The following is a 21,103-nucleotide window of genomic DNA, read 5'->3' as shown; positions in this document are numbered from 1 at the left end:
TTGAGGGGAAGAGACCAGTTCTCATAGGCTTAAAAAACCTGAAACACCTGAAAAATGCTCAATTCAAGCATTTACAGACTTTCCCATCAAAGTCTATGGAGCCATAATGACCAAATCTGCATCAAAAGTAGCTTATGTAGCTTTTGGAGTGTCAGGCATCGAGCTACAAGAGCCTGAGTTCTCATAGGTGAACAGTCACTATTAAAATACATGGTACTTCAAATGTTGAGTATTTTTATTGTAGTATATGGAATATTCATATCTAAACAAACTGCTGAAGATGAGACATATTTAGGACAGTGATACTGTTTTCTTGTGTGTTATGTTTTCTGAATACTTTTAATGCAGAGGAGCTAATGTATTCTCATCATGCACAATAGGAGAGCAGTTGATCCCAAATACAAGCTACTTAAAGTGAACTAAACCCATAACAGTAAAATCAGTCTGTATATGTAGTAAAACATGCTTGTTATGCTCACTGTGGAATCTGTTACGAGGGGTTAATCCTGCACATTGTGTAAAAAGTATTTTTGAACCTGTCTCTTCTCTGATCCTCCCCTTATTCTACGGTCCCCAATTAATCCCCTGATAGAACACAGCCTTGGGGTCCCTCTGCACATGCACAGTTTGGTGTGTGTTGCTAGAGAGTTTTTTTTTTATTGGGAAGATGCATGTGATCGACACAGCGCCAATCAGCACTGTCCAGACAGAGGGTCAGGGGTCCTGCAACCTCATGGGACAATCAGAGGATAATGAAAACTCCTCCTACAGGCTTTAACCAGTGCTCAGCCGGACACTGATAGAAGTCATAAGACTGCTATGTACTGTGGATGAGAAAAGGTATTTAGCAGTTTATATTCACTAAAATAATTGCATTTCCATGTTCTGTGTACTGTGGAAGACCAGATATAGTGAATGCAGGTTCACATTTTAACCACGCAACCTCTGGAAGGTTTCACCCCCTTCCTGACCGGAGCATTTTTTTGCAATTTGGCACCGTGCTGCTTTAACTGGTAATTGCAACACTGTACCCAAACAAAATTTGTGTCCTTTTTTTCCACAAATAGCTTTCTTTTGGTGGTATTTGATCACCACTGGGGTTTTTTATTTTTTGCGATACAAATAAAAAAAGACTTAAAACTTGGGAAAAAAAAAGATACTTTCTACTTTTTGTTATAAAAAATATCTAATAAACTTAATTTTGTCATACATTTAGGCTATAATTTATTCAGCTACATGTCTTTGTTATAAAAATGTTGTATATTTAGCGTATATTTATTGGTTTGCAGAAAGGTTATAGCGTCTACAAACGATGGTATATTTACTGGAATTTACGTAGCTTTTACTTTCTGACTGCCTATTTCATTTCTATAGGTGCTAAAATGGCAGGCAGTACAAACCCCCCCAAAGTACCCCTTTTTGGAAGGTAGACACCCCAAGGAATGTTCTGAGAGGCATGTTAAGACCATTGAATATTTCATTTTTTTGTCACAAGTGATTGAAAAATGACAAAAAAAAAATTACACCCCAAAATACATTCTGCTGCATTTCCTGAGTATGTAGATACCCCATATGTAAGACTTTTTGGCAGTCTAGCTGCATGCAGGACTCCAAAAACCAATCACTGCCTTCTGACCTCCTAAGGGCGTAAATTGCTAATTTCCCTTCCTCACTACCTTTTACAGTTTTGGAGGCCATGAGATGCCAAGATAGCACAAACCTCCCCCCCCCCCCCCCCCACCAAATGACCTCTTTTCAGGAAAGTAGACACCCCAAGGTATTTGCTAAGAGGCATGGTGAGTAGGTTGCAGATCTCATTTGTTGCCACAATTTTTTAGATATTAGGAAAGAAAAGGAAATTTTATTTTTTCCTTTTCTTTTTTAAATTTTCAAAACTTTGTGACAAAAAGTGAGATTTGCAAAATACTCAACATGCCTCTCAGCAAATAGCTTAGGGTGTCTACTTTCCGAAAAGGGTTAATTTGGAGGGGTTTTGTGCTATCTTGGCATTTCATGGCCTCCAAAATTGTGATAGGTAGTGAGGAAGTGAAATGAGCAATTAGGCGGTGATTGGTTTTCGAGGTCCTGTAAGCGGCTAGACTGCCAAAAGGTCTCACACATGGGATATCCCCATACTCAGGAGAAGCAGCAGAATGTATTTTGGGGTGTCATTTCACATATACCCATGGCATGTGCTAGAAATATATCATTTAAATGACAACTTTGTATAAAAAAAAAAACAAAAAAAAACCCACAAAAACAATTTTTGTCATATCCCTGAAACTTGTGGAAAAATATAAAAAAATTCCATGAACTCAGCATGCCTCTTAGTAAATAGCTTGGGGAGCCTACTTTCCAAAAGGGGGTAATTTGGGGGGTGTTTGAACTGTCCTGGCATTTTATGCCCAACGTTAGAAGCTTATGCCACACATCACCCACTCTTCTAACCACCTGAAGACCAAGCCTTTTCTGATACTTTTTGTTTACATGAAAAAAATATATATTTTTTTTTTTGCTAGAAAATTACTTTGAACCCCCAAACATTATATATTTTTTTAAAGCAGAGGCCCTACAGAAAAAAAACTATTGGTGTTGAAATTTTTTTTTTTTCACGCAGTATTTGCGCAGCGATTTTCCAAACGCAATTCTTTTGGGAAAAAAACAACACTTTTTTAAATTTTAATGTAGAGAAACACAATATATTGCCCATATATATGTTGTTTGGTAACATAAAAAAGATGATCTTATGCAGAGTACATTGATACCAAAGGTGACTTGCTTTAAAAATTGCGCACACCTGTGCAGTGGCGACAAACTACGTACATTTTTAAAAGCCTTTAAAGGTTACCACTTTAGATTTACAGAGGAGGTCTACTGCTAGAATTAATGCCCACAATCTGATGTTCGTGGTGATACCTCACGTACATGGTACAATTGCTGTTTACATATAACACAAGACCAAGTTTGCGTTCACTTTTGCATGCGAGAACGGGGAGACAGGGGTGCTTTAATTTTTTTCTTTTTCTTTTAGTTTTTTTAATTATTTATTTTGATTTTTTATATTATTTTTGTATTGTCCCTTTTATTTTATTTTTTTTAATCACTTTATTGTTATCGCAGGGAATGTTAATATCCCCTATGATAGCAATAGGTAGTGACAGGTACTCTTTTTTGAAAAATTAGGGGTCTATTAGACTCTAGATCTTTCCTCTGCCCTTAAATCATCTGACCACACCAAGATCGCTGTGATAAGATGCTTTCCCAGTTTCAAAATGGCGCTGTTTATATCTGGCAAAACCGAAGTGATGAAATAGAGATGATTGGAATCATTCTGGTCTCTAATCAGCTCTATGGTCAGCTGACGGAACCAACAGCTGCATTTTTGGGTTCCCTGGTGGGACAGGAGAGCCAGAGAAAACCGTAGAAGGCAACGCGGGGGGGCGACAGATATCCCCTCCCACTGCTTGTAAAAGCAGTCTAGCAGCTAATTACCTGCTAGGATTGCTTTTACATAAAAGCTGACTGCCAGCTGAAAAGACCAAGACCAACCTGAAGGCATCAACCTGGTATAACCACTCAAAGTCCAGGGACGTACCAGTAAGTTGCTGGTCCTTGTTGGGCATATATTGTAAAATTATTTTCTTTCATGCAGTCTGTGGAAAGAAAGAAAAAAGAGAACCTAACAGATTCTGCCATTCACATTAATCATTGTGGAATAAGAAATCTCTGCTGAAAAAAGTGTGTGGTATGCCCACCATTAGAATACCGCCCTGCATCTACCCACTTCTAATGATGGGCATACACGCAATGTTCAGAAAAAAAAGAACCTAACAGGTTCCTCCATTCACATCGATCGATGTGGATGAAGAAATCTCTGCCAAGAAAAGTGAAAAAAATATATGCCGAAGCATAGGGGCGATCTGCCCTCTGTTCCCCCTAGGCCCATATATGCTCTTTTTTTAACTGCGGTGGTGAAATCACCTCCTACAGCACTGTAGTCACTGATTTATGTATGCTGAAAGCAAACCCTGTTGCAGTCAGAATAAACAGATCAGTGCTGCAGCTGAATCTCGTACCTACAAAGCAAACAATGGTTAACAATTAAATACAGTAACAATAAAACATTAACTCAATAAAACAAAAACTTTTTTTTAATTGCAATCTGTGCCAAAAAAAGAGTAACTAATATATGGCGAAGCATAGGGGCAATCCGCCCTCTGACCACCCCAGCCCCTATGCTTCGGAATAGATATGCTTTTTTTTCACCTGTGGTGGTGAAATCACCTCCTACAGCTCTGGAATCACTGATTTATATATGATTTATATATTGTGAGAGCAAACCCTGTTGCTGTCAGAATAAACAGATCAGTGCTGCAGCTGAATGGCGTACCTGCAAAGCAAACAATAGTTAACAATAAAACACGGTAACAATAAAACATTACAATATAACAGTATAGTATACAGTACAGTAAAACAGTAGAATGACATACCTGCACAGCAAACAAGGGTTAACAATAAATCACAGTAACAATAAATCATTACAGTATAGCAGTATAGTATAAAATATAATAAAACAGTAAGAACAATAAAATAAAACAACAATTTTTGGCTTTTTATTTATTTATTTATTTATTTTTCAATTTTTTTGTAACTATAAAAAACTTTAAATCTTCCAGGCTAGGGTCTCTCAAAATACGATAACCATCTAACATCTTTTGAGACCCCTGTGTAAATGTGTGCCCTAGACTGTGCCGTGCTGTACCCATGCTCTTTGGGTAGGGGTACCAGGGAGGACACCTGTAAAATGCCTCTTATGCAGCTGGCTCATTGTATCTGAATTGGGATATTGGGCCACAGCACCTTCTGGATATAAAAGGGCTGTTAAAATTTCTTTCTGGAATTTTAGGAAGGATCCACTTCTTCCTGATGCTTTGTTTAGTACTTAAGCGTTGAACAGAGCCAAATTGAATAATTACACAGACACTTTTTCGTACCAGCATCTGGCCTTACAGGCAACCAAGTACGGCCCCATTATCTGGTCGTTAAAGTCCACCCCTCCCATTTTAGGGTTGTAGTCATGGACATAGAGGGGCTTCTCAACAACACCAGTCACCATTACAGTTTGGACTGCCGTGTCTGCGTGAATGGAAGACAGGACGAAATTGTTTGTCCTTCCACCTCACTGCGAGCAATTCATTACACCTCAAGCAGGCTCTCTCTCCCCGTCTAAGTGGGGCATTTACAAGTTGTTGGGGGAGGCCCTGCAGATTAGATTGCATGGTGCCATATGCACCAATTATATATTCAAAGAGGTGTCTGAAAATGGCACGCTTGTGTAAAAATTGTCCACATACAAGTGGTACCCCTTTCGGAATAGGGTGACACCAAGTCCCAAACAATCTTGCCATTGCTCCCTATGTAGTATGGGCAATCACAAATCCAAATCCAATCTTTTCCTTTGTAAATCTGGAAACTACATGTATAGCCTCTTGCTATACATTTGGCTGGGGAGAAACTGGCTGGGGAGAAACTGTTGAAAACAAGGCAGCCAGAAAATGTTATCAGGGACACATCTACGCAGAAAGCTTGTTGGGCATATACAAGGCTGCAAATTTTGGTTGAAGTGATTTACGAGGGGCCGAATTTTGTGGAGCTGATCATATCCAGGTTCACCCTGAGGACGACAGAGTTCATTGTCGTTTAAGTGCATAAACCGCAATATTTGTTTGTATCTAGTCTTGGCCATGGCAGCAGAGAACATGGGCATATGATAAATTGGGTCAGCAGACCAATATGACCGCAACTCATTCTTTATAGTAACGCCCATGTTGAGGGATAGGCCCAGAAAAGTCTTAAATTCGGAAACATTGATATGTTTTCATGCAAATTGTCTAGCAAGGGTAAAATTTAGGTCTGCGGCAATAAATTGATCAGCATATAAATTGCTTTGCTGCACAATAGATCTGTACAGATCTTCAGTGAAAAACAGCTAAAAAAAAAACAAGGGGCTGTAAATCTACTGTTTTCACTTGAATTCCGAGTTGGCCAGTGATTGGGGGAAGTACTGGCACTGCAGAATCTGTGGGCTGGCAATCAGGATTTGCAAGCGCATCAGGAAGGGCACTATTGGCTCTACAGGCCTGTGTTTGAATTCTTGGTGGCTGCGGGGCACCAGCTTGAACTGCGCTTTTGGGACTTGCAACGTCACCAAGTGTTACTGCAGTGCTGGTTTGCCTACGACCAGGGTGTACTAGGCCACTGGTGCTTATTAGTTCACCAGAAGGTAATCCTGTAATCCTGTAGACCTCTTCACTAGTGTACCTTTCGTTTGACATTTTGGCTAATAAATATATAGGTACCTAGCGTGACTCACAGGCAAAAAAGCACCTGGTTGAACCGCTACAAAAAATTAAAAGGCTAGTGCTAGCAGATATCAGGCCTGACTCTGCTAACACTGCAGTTTTGTGTGCTGTGTATCAGAAGTGACAGTGATCTACTGGCACTGCACTTGTTTGGGGGGGGGGGGGGCAGAGGGGCTAATTGCAGGTGCTGGCAGCTGTCGGGGATGATCCTGCTAACGCTGCATTTATGGGAACACTATACTAATGGGGACACTAGTATAGTTCTGATCTGATCAGAGATATTGACTATACTAATAATGGATGTGTAAAGTGTGTGTGTGTGTGCGTGTTAGTGTTACCCGTGACACTAATACAGTGATCAGAAAAAAAATCTGTACACTGTACTAATGACACTGTGACAGGGATTGAAAGGGTTAATGGGGGTGATCAGGGGATTAAAACTTTATTAGGGAATATATGTCGGGTACCCTGACCCTATCTGGGAATGACGCTAACTGTCACTAGCACTATCTAGTGTCACCAGTGACATGAATACAGTGATCAGTAAAATAACAATACATAGTACTTAAGGCTCGTACACACTTAACAAAAATCGGACTAAATATCGTCCTATTTTTCTAGCTCTTGCTCTAATGTTACACTAAATTTCTCATCCGATTTCTTTATTTTCTTGGGACGTTTGATCGCAGAGTGTGATGTAAGTACGTATGACCCCGAGCCCGAGGTGATCATGCGCGGTCTTACGTATTCGATTTTTCGTATACGTATTGCATACACATTGAATGAAAATTGGATGTGCTGAGGACGGAAGATGAAAATTTTGGAGTTTGTCCCTCTGTAAAGTGTGTATCCCACTTTAGTGACACCATGACAGGGAGTGAAAGGGCTAACTGAGGAGGGGGGGGGGGGGGTTGAATGTGCCTAACTATTTGGACTGGTGTCCGTGTAGTGCTTATTATTGCATGCTAGCAATGCAGAACAGGAAATACACTGCTTAGAAGTCAGTGAAATCACAATATTAAATAGCAGTCATATGCATAGTGGTTCCTTGAAGGAATCATCCGCAAAAACTGCAGCTGGTATACAAACTACACAGAGCATGGGACGTTAAATAAGCTGCCCAGGAAAACATATATAGTCAAAAAGTCAAAAACAACAGAACTAAAAGGCTAATCACACTTTCTTAAACATATAATGTTTTTTTAATTTATCAAAATAATTCAGTTATTAAACAAAAGTATAAAATACATGAGTTGTTTTTAAAACAAGCAAATATTTGAGTAAGCACAATGTAATAATTGTGTGAACCGCATCAACCTCTGCATGTGCTACTGTCCCCTGGTGATTATTGTTGCGCATTTTGGGATGTTGCAATAAATGGACTCACATTGTCTTGGTGTGCAGCCATTTCTTCTTCACAGTTGTATCCCACGGAGGCTGGCCAAGGCTAGCACCCTTGTGTGGAGCTCAATCTACTTAATGATCTCACCTGGAGCAGCACACCTCTTGTTTGCATCAAAACAAGTAATATAGAGAAAAACGTCCTGTCAAAAATGTGTTGTATCTGCCCCCTTCATGGATTATCTGCTTGTTCAGGACAAGGGCATGTTATACATGTCTTCAAGATCATAACTCCTTCCAAGGAGACAAATCAGCACATTGATTTACTATAAAGCAATTAGTGTAACATTATGACAGTAAATAAATATTTAGTATCCATCAAACATAATTCATAACAAATAAATTATTCTATTCTATTTTTCCCCTTCACCATGATGTTCTTGACAATTGTGAAGGTATCACATTTTTTTTTTTTAAAGATTATGACACAGGGGTTTATTAACTAAAGCTGGAGAGTGCAAAATCAGGCTCTTTTATGCATAGAAACCAATCAGCTTCCAGGTTTTATTGCCAAAGCTTAATTGACCATGTTGAATTCAGAAGCTGATTGGTTTCCATGCAGAAGTGAGCCTGTATTTGAACTCTCCAGCTTTAGTAAATAAACCCCACATTGTTGGGTGATTTTTTTTTTGTAATGAACAACCAGCACTGCCAGGGGCAGTGCCATGTCCAATACACCCTGCAGGGTTGCTTGTGTGATCCATTTGCCAGGGCTGTGTGTGTACAAGCAGCTGCAGGTAGACTCACACAGCCGCAGAGCTGGAGTCAGATTTTACTATAATGAATGAACAATTAGTGCTGCTTGTAGTAAATGAACAGTCATCTTAGAGAGGGTGTGGGTCTTAGTGATGGCTGTACCTACACCCACAGAAACACCCATAATTTGGGCTTAAGAATGGGGTGGGGCTATAGTAAAAAAAAAAAAAAAATGGGGGTTTTAATCCCCAACAGAGCTTCTTATTCGAAGGGGACCAAGTGAAATATGTATTTTGTCCCTTTCGGCATTGAAGTGTAACTAAAGACAAAACATTTTTTTTTTTTTCATTTTGGATAGAGCAAGTAAGGGTTATTTTCTATTTTGCTATCTGTGTCCCATTGGGGGGGGATCTCCCTTCACTTCCTATCCCATAGCCAAATCGGGAAGTGAGGGGAAATGTCTCAAAAGTAAGGGCATCAGACCTAGTCTCTACTTTGGAAGATTTCTCCTCTATTAGTGTTCTGATCTCAACCAAAAATTTGTGATTTTCTTTTACTTTTACTTTTGATGATAATGGTAAACAGGCCAAATAGAGACGGTGAATCTCCCTAACTAGGACACAAACAGCAACAAAAACTTACAGGTGTTCTAGTCCCTTTCCACTCTACCTAAAACTAAAAAAAAAAGAAAAAAAAAACATTTGCCTTTAGTTACAAAAAAATGTTGAAAAGAAAGTTTTAATGAGAGTTCTTTTTTAAGACAGCTGACCAGTATATTGTATGTTTCTGAAGACTACTATTGCAGCATGTGGTAAATGGTATATTTATAGTGTTGTTAAGGTCGTTTTTTAAGCATTCAATAACTTGTCTTTGTATTATATTGCCTGAATAATTCCCAAAAAGGCAGCTGGACACATGGAACCAGAAAACTGGACGGGACAGTGGAGAGATTACACTAGAGGGCCTATGAGTCCACGGCATACAGACAGAGCAAGATCTGTGAGTCCCCTGCGGGGCATCCACTCTTTAGAATGTTACAGGTACAGTGTACAATTAAACAAACATCTACGCTGTAAATAGAGAGATTACATGTGTACAGTAAAAGCATTCTTGTAATTCTTCAGTTATGTTTATTAAAGTTATTGACTGATGATCTCCAAAGTCCAATCCTTACAGCCACAAAGTGACAGCATAACAACGATTCCAAAAAATTGTGAACGCTCATATGGAATATCTGAAAAGTCATTCATCAGAACATTCTTTTATGCCATCATTTTCTCAACTAATGCTTAAAAAGCCCTTAAAATGTCATCCAGGCATGCTATTTTATGGAAACTCAGATGTATTAAACAGGTTACATTACAATATGCTCACTTTTCTTTTTTCCCAAACCAAAACTGCATTACAGTTAGAATTGTTTGTTCCAGAACAATTTCATCTTGCTCCATTACATTTTCTCATCACTATGGTTGAAAATGAATGCCACTGTGACCCCACTAACTATTAGAAAATCAAATAAACTTTCTGAAAAATACATTTTTCAAATTAAATAATGCCGGCATATGGCTAGCTTTAGACCAGGCAAATATTGTTTTTTTTCAGACAGTCACTATTGTTTCAGAGAGATAAGGTGCTCAGTGCATAAATATGCATGACTCCAATCCAACATGTTTGTATTGGTGTATGTATTTACTCAAAAATGAAGGTGGCTTGTTTGTCCAAACTTAAGTTGCTGATTTGTGTTCATGGTCCATTCATATCTATGGTCACCACCACTATTCTATTCCATAAAATGCAAATTAGACTAGTCATCTCTGTTTTTGTGAAACAGAATAAAAAAAGGCTTAATTTGTCCCACAGTCCCCAAAAAAATATTTCACAATAGCTACAAAGTTTCTATTAAACCACGATAAAGGTCTACTATATATACTACAATAATGAGGATGTAAATATTCAATATCTACATATTCAATTTATTAAAAGCCACACATATAGCCATTTATTCTAGTAACATAAGGTGCGCAAACAAAAAGAAGTGTCTCCAGCAGCAACCGAAACTCTAACCTGAATAGAGTAAACGTGTAATGTGCAATAAATGGGTGCGCTAGATATGAACAGTGTGTACTTACCAAAAGGAAAACACTGTAAAGGATTACCTAGTAAATTGATGCATAATACAAAAATTATAATACACTGTACACAATGTGAACATAAATGTGAACAATAAAGACAAATGAGTCCAAATAAAAAGTCCAAATAAAAGGCTGTGATCTTCTTAAAGGTGAAAGGGCAAGTATTTCACAAATCAGATGGGGAGTGATATTATTCTCCAGACTACCAGGCAGTAAACTTTCTTGCGAATTCTGCTCTGACTCCTGTTGCTGTAGGGAGGTAAATCTCTTTCATGCCTCTTACCAAATACCTTGGAATGTATGCAGAAAGTTTACTGCCTGGTAGTCTGGAGAATAACATCACTCCCCATCCGATTTGTGAAATACTTGCCTCTTTTAAGAGTTTTCATATACTACACATCGGGTGGAAGAGTGAATGGTTGGGATCCCTTTTCTATTTACTACACTGGCTGGTGTCATATTTCCAAGTGTATGATAATTTTGAGTTGGTAAGGGCATTACCTCTCTTTTCTTCACACGTGGGTGTCAAGAGGGACTTTATGTGTGCACATCCTCTTCCTCACCCCTTTCACCTTTAAGAAGATCACAGCCTTTTATTTGGACTTTTTATTTGGACTCATTTGTCTTTATTGTTCACATTTATGTTCACATTGTGTACAGTATATTATAATTTTTGTATTATGCATCAATTTACTAGGTAATCCTTTACAGTGTTTTCCTTTTGGTTAGTACACACTGTTTATATCTAGCGCACCCATTTATTGCACATATTCTAGTAACATAACTGATATTTGTCAGCGTCACCTGCGGGACCAGGTGACGGGGAGCGCACCGCAGAGGTTGTGAACCCAACGACTGATTGCTGAGAGTCAATGGCTCAGAGAAGCAGCTACACAGGGTCGCAGCCACGGTCCTGGACAGGGAGCTAGAGCATGGGCCCAGGGCGTGAAATCTAAGAGCCAGTGCCTCTGATGGTGAGGATGGACTTGGCTGCAGCTGACTCCTGGTCAAGGCCCCCAGGGTCTCCCAGCTCACGCTTACATCTGGCTGTGGTGGATGGAAGGGAAACAAGGGATATTCGGGAGAATAAGCCAAAGTTTGGGACAACAAGTGGACAGGGATGGTCAGAAGGATGAGCCAAAGGTCAGGGCATCAAGCAGACAGGGATGGTCAGATGAACAAGCCAAAGTCGGTACATGGAGATCAGATGTAGCGCACACGGCAAGAACCACTCAGGGAAGCCTTCACACAATTGTTGCTTGAGCAAAGATGGCTTGCAGTGCGCGGATTATTAGTGTTTCTTGTGAGAGGCTGGGGTGGAGCCATGCTGACAGAAGATTAGTTAAACACACAGGTGTGAGAGCACGGTCCCTAAAGCTGATGCACAGAGCAGAGAGGTAAGCAGACAGTCAGGGCATGAAACATTACTGCAGAGTCATGACAATATTTCGATGAATATATCACTCCAAATATACCCTGTAGAGGCATATAGAGATACTTCAGTCTCTCAGCATAAAAGCAATATTAGCATGACAGGTTCACAACATCCTTGAAATTATTGCAAAAGTAAATATAATTATTTAAATCTAAAAGAAATGATCCCACTTATTCTGTCTAATATGGTTAGCTAATTACTCTTGGATTGGTAGGACATCTTGGGGCAGGTAACACGGCTCACTGTACTTGCAAGAGGGGTGCAGCTAGAGAGAGATATAAACCCCATAATATCACTTATTTAACTGGTTGGCTTTATACAATATATATGAAATATTTACTTTTTGGTTAATGTACTTTAAATAGTGGGGCTGGCTATGTCCAAGGTTGCTTATCATTGTGGTTTTGTTAAGATTTATTGAATGCAGTTTTCTAAACGTTTTTATTTTTTTTTATTTTGTGTAATATATTTTTGGGTCAGTGGGACAAATTAAACTTCTATTTTTCTTTATCTCGAGTTCACATTGTACTGGTTGAAGTTGTCCCCAAGACCAAATCATTATTAATAAATAAATAGTTTTTAGTATTTCATTATATTAACATTAAATCTTATTTATTCCAGTGCAGCACTCTGTAATTTAAACCATAACCATATTATATATCACATTAAACCACTACAATTGTGTTAACACCCCTTCACATTAATATTCATTTTACAAATTACTGTCAAAACAATTACGATGTGACATGAGTCCCATCAATACAAATCTTTGTAATAAACACAATCCTTAACCACTTCCGGACCTCCTGCTGCAGTTTTGTGTCGGTATTTTGACGTTAAATACCGAGTTTATGGCAGCAGATAGCTGCTATAACCCCGATGTTATCTTACAGGGCGGGCGGTCCTCTTTCACATAAAAGTGGTCCCAGCTGCGGGATCACTTTTATGGGCGGTGGGGGAGGTGTCTTTTTGACCCCAGATCTCACATTAAAGAGAGGACCTGTCCTTGCTTTTTTCTATTGAAATTAATGTTTACATTCCTTGTAATAGGAATAAAAGTGATCAAAAATTTTTTTTTAAAGGCAGTGTAAAAAAAAATAAAATAAAAGGTAAAAAAATAAGAAAAAAATGTTTTAAAGTGCCCCGTCCCTCCGAACTTGCTCGCAGAAGCGAACGCATACACAAGTCGCACCCACATATGTAATCGGTGTTCAAACCACACATGTGAGGTATCGACACTATCATTAGAGTAATGCCCCATACACACGTGCAGATTATCTGCAGACTTTTGTCTGCAGACTTACCTTTTCTATGTAGTGCAAGGGCCTGCCGGATTGCATACAAATTGAAAGTGTTTAGGTTTGACCTCATATTATATGGTTTTGGTAAGTCTGCAGACAAAAGTCTGCAGATAATCTGCACGTGTGTATGGGGCATGAGAGCAATAATTTGAGCCCTTGACCCCCATTGTAAGGCTCCATGTACACGGGACGTTGTAAATGGCCGTTTAGGAGCAGTTGGGCGTTTTTTTCAGAAGCCCCTGAACCCACCTCTATGTTATCTTATCTGTCCATGTACACAGTGTCGTTTACATTTGCAGGCAGTTGAGTTCAGGGACGTTTTTTGGAACGCAATTATTTGCGTTCGAACGTGTGTTTCCCCCGCGTTTCAAATGCAAAAACGGGACCGAACGCGACCGAACGTGAAGAAGTACGTTCAGCCATGTTATACGTTTTTTTTTTCTTCCATTCAAAATCAATGGTTCCCTATGGGAGCCTATTGATTTGAATGGAAGGTGCACCGCAAGTCGGATCAGGATGATCCAACTTGCGGTGCGACTTGCGCTGTGAGAATCTTGAGGGGGAACTCCACGCCAAAAATGGGAATAAAAACTGTGTGGGGTCCCCCCCCAGGTTCCAAACCAGGCCCTTCGGGTCTGGTATGGAATTTGAGGGTAGCCCCACGCCGAAAAAAACGGAGTGGGGTCCCCCCCAAAATCAATACCAGACCCTTATCCGAGCATGCAGCCCGGTAGGGCAGGAAAAGAGGGGGGGGATGAGCGAGCGGCCCACCCCCCCCTGGACCATACCAGGCCACATGCCCTCAACATGTGGAGGTGTTGGTGCTTTGGGGCAGGGGGGAGCTCTGCACCCCCCACCTCAAAGCACCTTGCCCCCATGTTGATGAGGACAAGGGCCTCATCCCCTCAACCCTGGCTGGTGGTTGTGGGGGTCTGCAGGCAGGGGGCTTCTCGGTATCTGGAAGCCCCCTCTAATAAGGGTGGCCCCCCAGATCCCTGAACCCCTCCCTATGTGAATGGGTATGGGGTACACTGTACCCCTACCCATTCACCCCATAAAAGGCAGTGTATGCAAATAACGACAGGAGACATTTTGGAAAGTTTATTAAAAATCTTCATCCGGTCTTCTCCGCTCTGGTCTTCTCCCTCTCCGCTCTTTTCCCCTTCCGCTCTTCTGGTCTTCTGCTCTTTTGCTGTCCGCTCTTCTGCTCTTTTGCCCTTGGCTCTTCTTCTTCCTCCGGTCCTCCTCAGACGATGTCTCCGGATACCGAGAAGCCCCCTGCCCACAGAACCCCACAACCACCGGCCAGGGTTGTGGGGATGAGGCCCTTGTCCTCATCAACATAGGGGCAAGGTGCTTTGTGGTGGGGGGTGCAGAGCTCCCCCTGCCCCAAAGCACCAACACCCCCCCATGTTGAGGGCATGTGGCCTGGTATGGTCCAGGGGGGGTGGGGCCGCTCGCTCATCCCCTCCCCCTTCCTGCCCTACCGGGCTGCATGCTTGGATAAGGGTCTGGTATGGATTTTGGGGGGGACCCCATGCCATTTTTTCGGCGTGGGGCTACCCTCAAATTCCATACCAGACCCGAAGGGCTGGTTTGGAACCTGGGGGGGGGGGACCCCCACGCAGTTTTTAATCCCATTTTTGGGGTGGAGTTCCCCCTCAAGATTCTCACAGCGCAAGTCACACCGCAAGTCGGATCAGGATGATCCAACTTGCGGTGCGCCTTCCATTCAAATCAATAGGCTACCATAGGGAACTATTGATTTTGAATGGAGGCAGAAAAAACGCTGCTAAAAGCAACGTGGCCAAACGTGCAATAACGCCAATGGAAAAAGCTACTGAAAGCACGTTTAACAGCTGCTTTTTCCTGGCGTCAGAACTAGCTTTGCAGGACGTTATTTCTAACGTCCCGTGTACATGGAGCCTAACTCTAAACTGGTAACCTGTAGAAATTTTTAAAGCATCGCCTATGGAGATTTTTAAGTGCCAATGTTTGTTGCCATTCCACGAGCATGGGCAATTTTGAAGCATGACATGTTGGGTATTTATTTACATTCTAGAAAAAAATTGGGCTAACTTTACTGTTGTGTAAAAAAGTGTATTTTTTCCCCAAAAAATTGCGTTGGTAAGACCACTGCACAAATACGGTGTGACATAAAGTATTGCAACGATCTCTATTTTATTCTCTAGGGTATCTGCTAAAAAAAAAATATATATATATATATATAAAAAATGTTTGGGGGTTCTAAGTCATTTTCTAGCAAAAAATTCTGATTTTAACTCGTAAACAGCAAGTGTCAGAAATAAGCCCGATCCTTAAGTGGTTAAAAATCTTCCTTATTCTTTATTCTGCTTCCCGTTAATCACTCTAAACAAAAACTCCTCTTGTACACCTCCACTCTATGGCATCAATATTGCTGTTACAGGCTCCCAGCATGTGTAGTGAAGCAACTACACTTCCCAGCTCACCTCTCTGTCTGATGTTGCATTGTCACGTCACCAAATTCTGCCCTACGCATTACCTCATAAAGGTTTAACCACTTCTGGACTGGAAGGTTTTACCCCCTATTGAACAGGCCATTTTTTGCGATATGGCACTGCATTACATTAACTGACGATTGCGTGGTTGTGTCCTTTTTTCCCACAAATAGAGCTTTCTTTTGATGGTAATTGATCACCTCTGCGATTTTAATTTTTTTTTACGCTATAAACAATAAAAGAGTGACAATTCTAAAAAAAATTATATATATATATATATATATATATATATATATATATTATTCTTTCTGCTATAAAACATTCCCAATAGAAAAAATTTAAAAAAACTAATTTTTTCATCATTTTAGGCCAATATGAATTCTGCTACATATTTTTGGTAAAAAAAAAATCCAAATAAGCGTATATTGATTGGTTTGCACAAAAGTTATCGCGTCTATAAACTAGGGGAAAGATTTTTGTCTTATTTATTTTTACTAGCAATGGCAGCGATCAGCGATTTTTAGTGGGACTGCGACATTGCGGCGGACAGATCGGGCACCTGACATTTTTGACACTTTTGTGGGGACCAGTGACATTACTACAGTAATCAGCGTTAAAAATATACACTGTTACTGTACTAATGACACTGGCAGGGAAGTGGTTAACAGGGGCGATCAAAGAGTTAAATGTGTCCCTAGGGGGTGCTTTCTAACTGTGTGGGGAATGGGCTTGCTGTATGAACACAGAAACCTGTGTTCCTAAATAGGAGGAACACAGGATCCCTGTGTTCATTACTGACAGAACAGCGGTCTGCTGTGTTTACATCGACAGACAGCCGTTCTGTCTCCATGGGGAGCAATCGCCGGTGCCCGGCAGACATTGCGGCCGCCGGACTCGCTGATTGGCTCCACCTGCGAGCACCCCCACTAGCTGTCTGAAACGACGTGCAGGTACTACCTTTTGCAGGACAGAGCCAACCTGCCGCAGTATAAGTACGGCGGCTGGTTGGCAAGTGGTTAATAACAGAACAATGCTCTGAAATGAACCAGATTAAGTTTTGGTTTAGTGTGGGAAATGCATATTGGTGCTGGCTTAGCTTATTTAGAATACACATAGAGCACATATTAGCAGCACAGAAGTAATATTTATATTATATTGACATAGTATTACTACAGTACATAGACATAGTATTATATGTTATTAATATATATTACGTACATTGAAATAGTAGTACAATTTAATAATATTTATATTATATTAACATAGTATTACAAACCTCATTACCATTGTCAGTCAGCACTGTTCTTTTCTAGTCATGTGTTTTTAATTGTGACAATGTAGACAATTATGACCGATACACACGATCTGAAAATGGTACGAAAAATACTGCTTATGAAGCAATCGTACGATAATCTGATCAGTACACAGCTTTTGAGAGCCGATCACGATAGTTCATCCAATATTATCCAATCAGAGAAGCACAAAAACGTTCCTCGTACTATATCAGATCATACGATTTTCATTTAATCAGTACAGTTGTCATTTGAAAATACAATACACATACAATACAACACATAACATCCCTTCCGAATTTTTATTCTGTCATATGAGCATTTTCGTAAAAAAAAAAAAAAAAAACATATGATCATTCGTCCGATAATCTCATCTTGTGTACCAAACATTATGTTCTAATATGAACATTATCTCTACATACCCTGAGCCCCCGTTCACACTGGTGCAGCTTTGAATCACAATACTTCAGCAGGATTTCAAAGCCCCATATCAGTTGCACTGCCTGATTTGATAGCGGCTTGCGACTTTATACAACAGAAATCTATGCAAGTCGCAATGAAATCGGCAAAAAGTAGTGCGGGAACCTTTTTCACAGTCGCTGCGACATGAGTCACGGCAATTTGATTGGTTGCGTTGCCTGCAATCGGGTGCGACTTGTCATTGGCTTTGGAACTGTTAAAGCGCATGACAAAACGCACCAGTGTAAACAGGGGCTGACTGCAACATTTCCTTTATTTCTTTAATGTTGGTTTCTTAAAAGGTTGCTTTACTAGAAAATGTTTTTACTTTGACTGTTTTTTAGTAGATATATATCTACTAGTAGGTTTCAGATGACCTTTATAATGTGTGAGTGGCTTCATATTTTCAGTAAGCCTTCATCTAATTTAATAATTTTTATAAAATTGTGCTTTATATAATTTTTTTTTTTTTTATCTGACTCTAATTGCAGCAAGCTGCCAATTAATACACCTCCCACTTCGAGGAGAAATTCTCTGTCTCGCCTCTCCACATCGTCCCCAGAGGAATCTGCCCTGGAGCTGTCCTTGTCCCGTAGAGGATGGAGTGGATCAGAAATGGACCTCAGGGCATCTCTCTCAGAAAGTGCCCAGAAACGCACAGATCTTGTGCAACGTTTGAGGGAGGCTCAAGGGAAACTGGAGGAGCAATCAGAGGAAATCAGAAAGCGGGATAAAGAGCTGGAATTTAGCCGGGCCAAAACAGAGCTACTTGCCCTTAAGCAGAAAGTAAGAAAAGTGGTATCTACAAGATATTAGTCATAACAAGCACAAACACAGGCCACGACTTGTGCAGATTAAACCATTTTAGGCTAATTTTCCAATAAATGTCATAGGTGGGAGATTCAGATAATTGCTGCCAATCAGCTTTCATTCAGATATCAATCAGGAACATGGTATATCCAATGGCAAACCTACCTGTATATGTGGTTATCATAGGATCACCAACATCATCCTGCGCAGTACAGCAATTCAAATATCTCATGAAAGAAATATTAGGTGGAGTGCAAAGGTTTATTGTGTTTTTTTATATACATTTTCCTTTTGTACTAGATTTTTACTTTCTAGTCAGCTAAATCAGTCAACTTTATGATTCAGTGCCATGTGATCAAATCCAAAACTGGACTGAAATGTCTTATAAGCCCAGTATGCAACATGATCTTTTTAAAGCTATCTGGAGGTGCCTAAAGCTGGCCACACAGGTTACCAGCAACCAATAACCCTAAAGAAGATTGTAGCTCTCTAATGCAGAAAGAAAGGCCCATCTGATGTTCTTTTTACATAGACATTTGCATAGCCACTTGCTGACTGCAATACATATACTCATCGCCCACTTTAATAAGGTACACCTGTTAAGTTGCTTGGTAACACAAATGGCTAATCAGCCAATCACATGGCAGCAACTCAATACATTTAGGCATGTAGACGTGGTGAACACGACTTGCTGAAGTTCAAAATGAGCATCAGAATGGAAGACAGGGAAGAAAGGGGATTTAAGTGCCTCTGAAGGGGGCATGGTTGGTGGTGCCCGATGGGCTGGTTTATATATTTCTTGAATTGCTGATCTACTGGGATTTTCACACACAACCCCCTCTAGGGTTTACAAAGAATGGTCCAAAAAAGAGAAAATATCCAGTGAGTGGGAGTTGTGTGCACAAAAATGCCTTGTTGATGTTAGAGGTCAGAGCAGAATAGGCAGACTGGTTTGAGATGATAGAAAGACAACAGTAACTGAAATAACCACTCATTACCGCCAAGGTATGCAGAAAAACATATCTGAACGCACAACACATCGAACCTTGAAAGAGATGGGCTACAGCAGCAGCAGACCACACCAGGAGCCTGTCCTGTCAGCTAGGAACAGGAAACCGAGGCTACAATTTGCACAGGCTCACCAAAACTGGACAATAGAAGATTGGCAAAAAGGCTGCCTGGTCTGATGAGTCTTGATTTCATATGCAAAATTCAGCTGGTATTGTCAGAATTTGGCGTAACAACATGAAAGCATGAATCCATCCTGCCTTGTATCAATGGTTCAGGCTGGTGGTGGTAGTGTAATGGTGTGGGGGGAGTTTTCTTGACACACTTTGGGCCCCTTAATACCAATTGAGCATCGTTTAAATGCCACGGCCTACCTGAGTATTGTTGCTGACCATGTCCATCCCTTTTTACCATCTTTTGATGGCTACTTCCAGCAGGATAATGCACCGTGTCACAAAGCTAAAATCATCTCAAACTGGTTTCTAGATCATCACAATAAATTCACTGTACTCCAACAGCCTCCACCAGATCTCAATCCAATAGAGCACCTTTGGGATGTGGTGGAATAGGGGATTTGCATCATGGATGTTCAGCCGACAAATCTTCAGCAACCACGTCATGCCATCATGTTAACATGGCCCAAAACATCTGAGGAATGTTTTCAACACCTTGTTGAATCTTTGGCACAAAGAATTAATGCAGTCTGAAGGCAAAAGGGGGTCCAACCCACTACTAGAAAGGTGTACCTAAAAAGTGCCGGTGAACGTATGTTGCTGTTTGCAAGTGTTTTTTCTTTTCAGCAGGAAGCTGGCTTTCTCATGAAATCGGTCTGAACGGCTCATTCACCACTGGATCGCTTTCTGAAGCGGCTGGTGTTTCTCTGGATTAACAGCTTTCATCGATGCGCCTGAGAAATGACCCAACAGTGCAGCTGGCTTGTCACAGAGGCCAGATTGTCTCTGATCGCCTCTATGGCCTGGGAGGACCAGAGAGATGTCATGACGTCACTTCTGGTCTAGGGTGAAAGTAAACTATTTTTTTTTTTTTTACAGCAGAAGATGAAATATTTTTTTTTTTTTTTTTTAATCTCTTGCTTTTAAAGGTAAAGAAGATATTTGGGGTCTTTTTGACCCCAGATTTCTCCATAAAGAGGACATGTCATCCTTATTTATATTACAAGGGATGTAAACATTCTTTGTAATAGGAAAAAACTGATAAAAAAGCAAATGTAAAGCTCTCCCATACCTCTGTGCTCGCGTGCAGAAACGAATGCATACATAAGCCGTGCACACAAATGTAAACGATGTTTGCACCACACGTCTGAGGTACCACCGCCAACAATATAGCGAGAGCAATAATTCTAGTGCTAGACCTCCTCTGTAACTCTAAACAGGTAAAAAAAAACACTGCGCAAATACTGTGTAGCATAAAATTTCAATGATTGCCAATTTTTTCCCTAGGGTCTCTGCTAAAATAAATAAATAAATATATATATGTATATATATATATATATATATATATATATATATATATATATATATATATATATATATATATATATATATATATACATATATATATATATATATATATATATATATATATATATATATATAATGTTTGGGGGTTAGAAGTCATTTGGTAGCAAAAAGTACTGATTTAAAGTTGTAAACAAAATGTTCCAGAAAAGACTTGCTCTTCAAGTTGATAGTATGGTTTTTTGTAAA

At 40.1% G+C, this 21,103-nt stretch overlaps 1 protein-coding gene across 2 annotated transcripts in view; it reads left to right on the top strand.

Moving 5' to 3' along the window:
- Positions 1-21,103, top strand: part of LOC309552066 (uncharacterized protein) — a 126,820-nt gene that overhangs the window by 8,167 nt on the left and 97,550 nt on the right. For both annotated transcript variants that reach the window (XM_082252834.1, XM_082252833.1), the window contains exons 3-4: positions 9,363-9,499; positions 18,050-18,344. In XM_082252834.1, the coding sequence (XP_082108960.1) occupies positions 9,363-9,499; positions 18,050-18,344 (432 nt within the window). The remainder of the gene's footprint in view (positions 1-9,362; positions 9,500-18,049; positions 18,345-21,103) is intronic.

This window comes from Pelophylax lessonae (assembly GCF_965119305.1).
Source record: "Pelophylax lessonae genome assembly, chromosome: 4".
NCBI classification, from domain to species: domain Eukaryota; kingdom Metazoa; phylum Chordata; class Amphibia; order Anura; family Ranidae; genus Pelophylax; species Pelophylax lessonae.
This window is presented reverse-complemented; position numbering and strand designations above follow the sequence as displayed.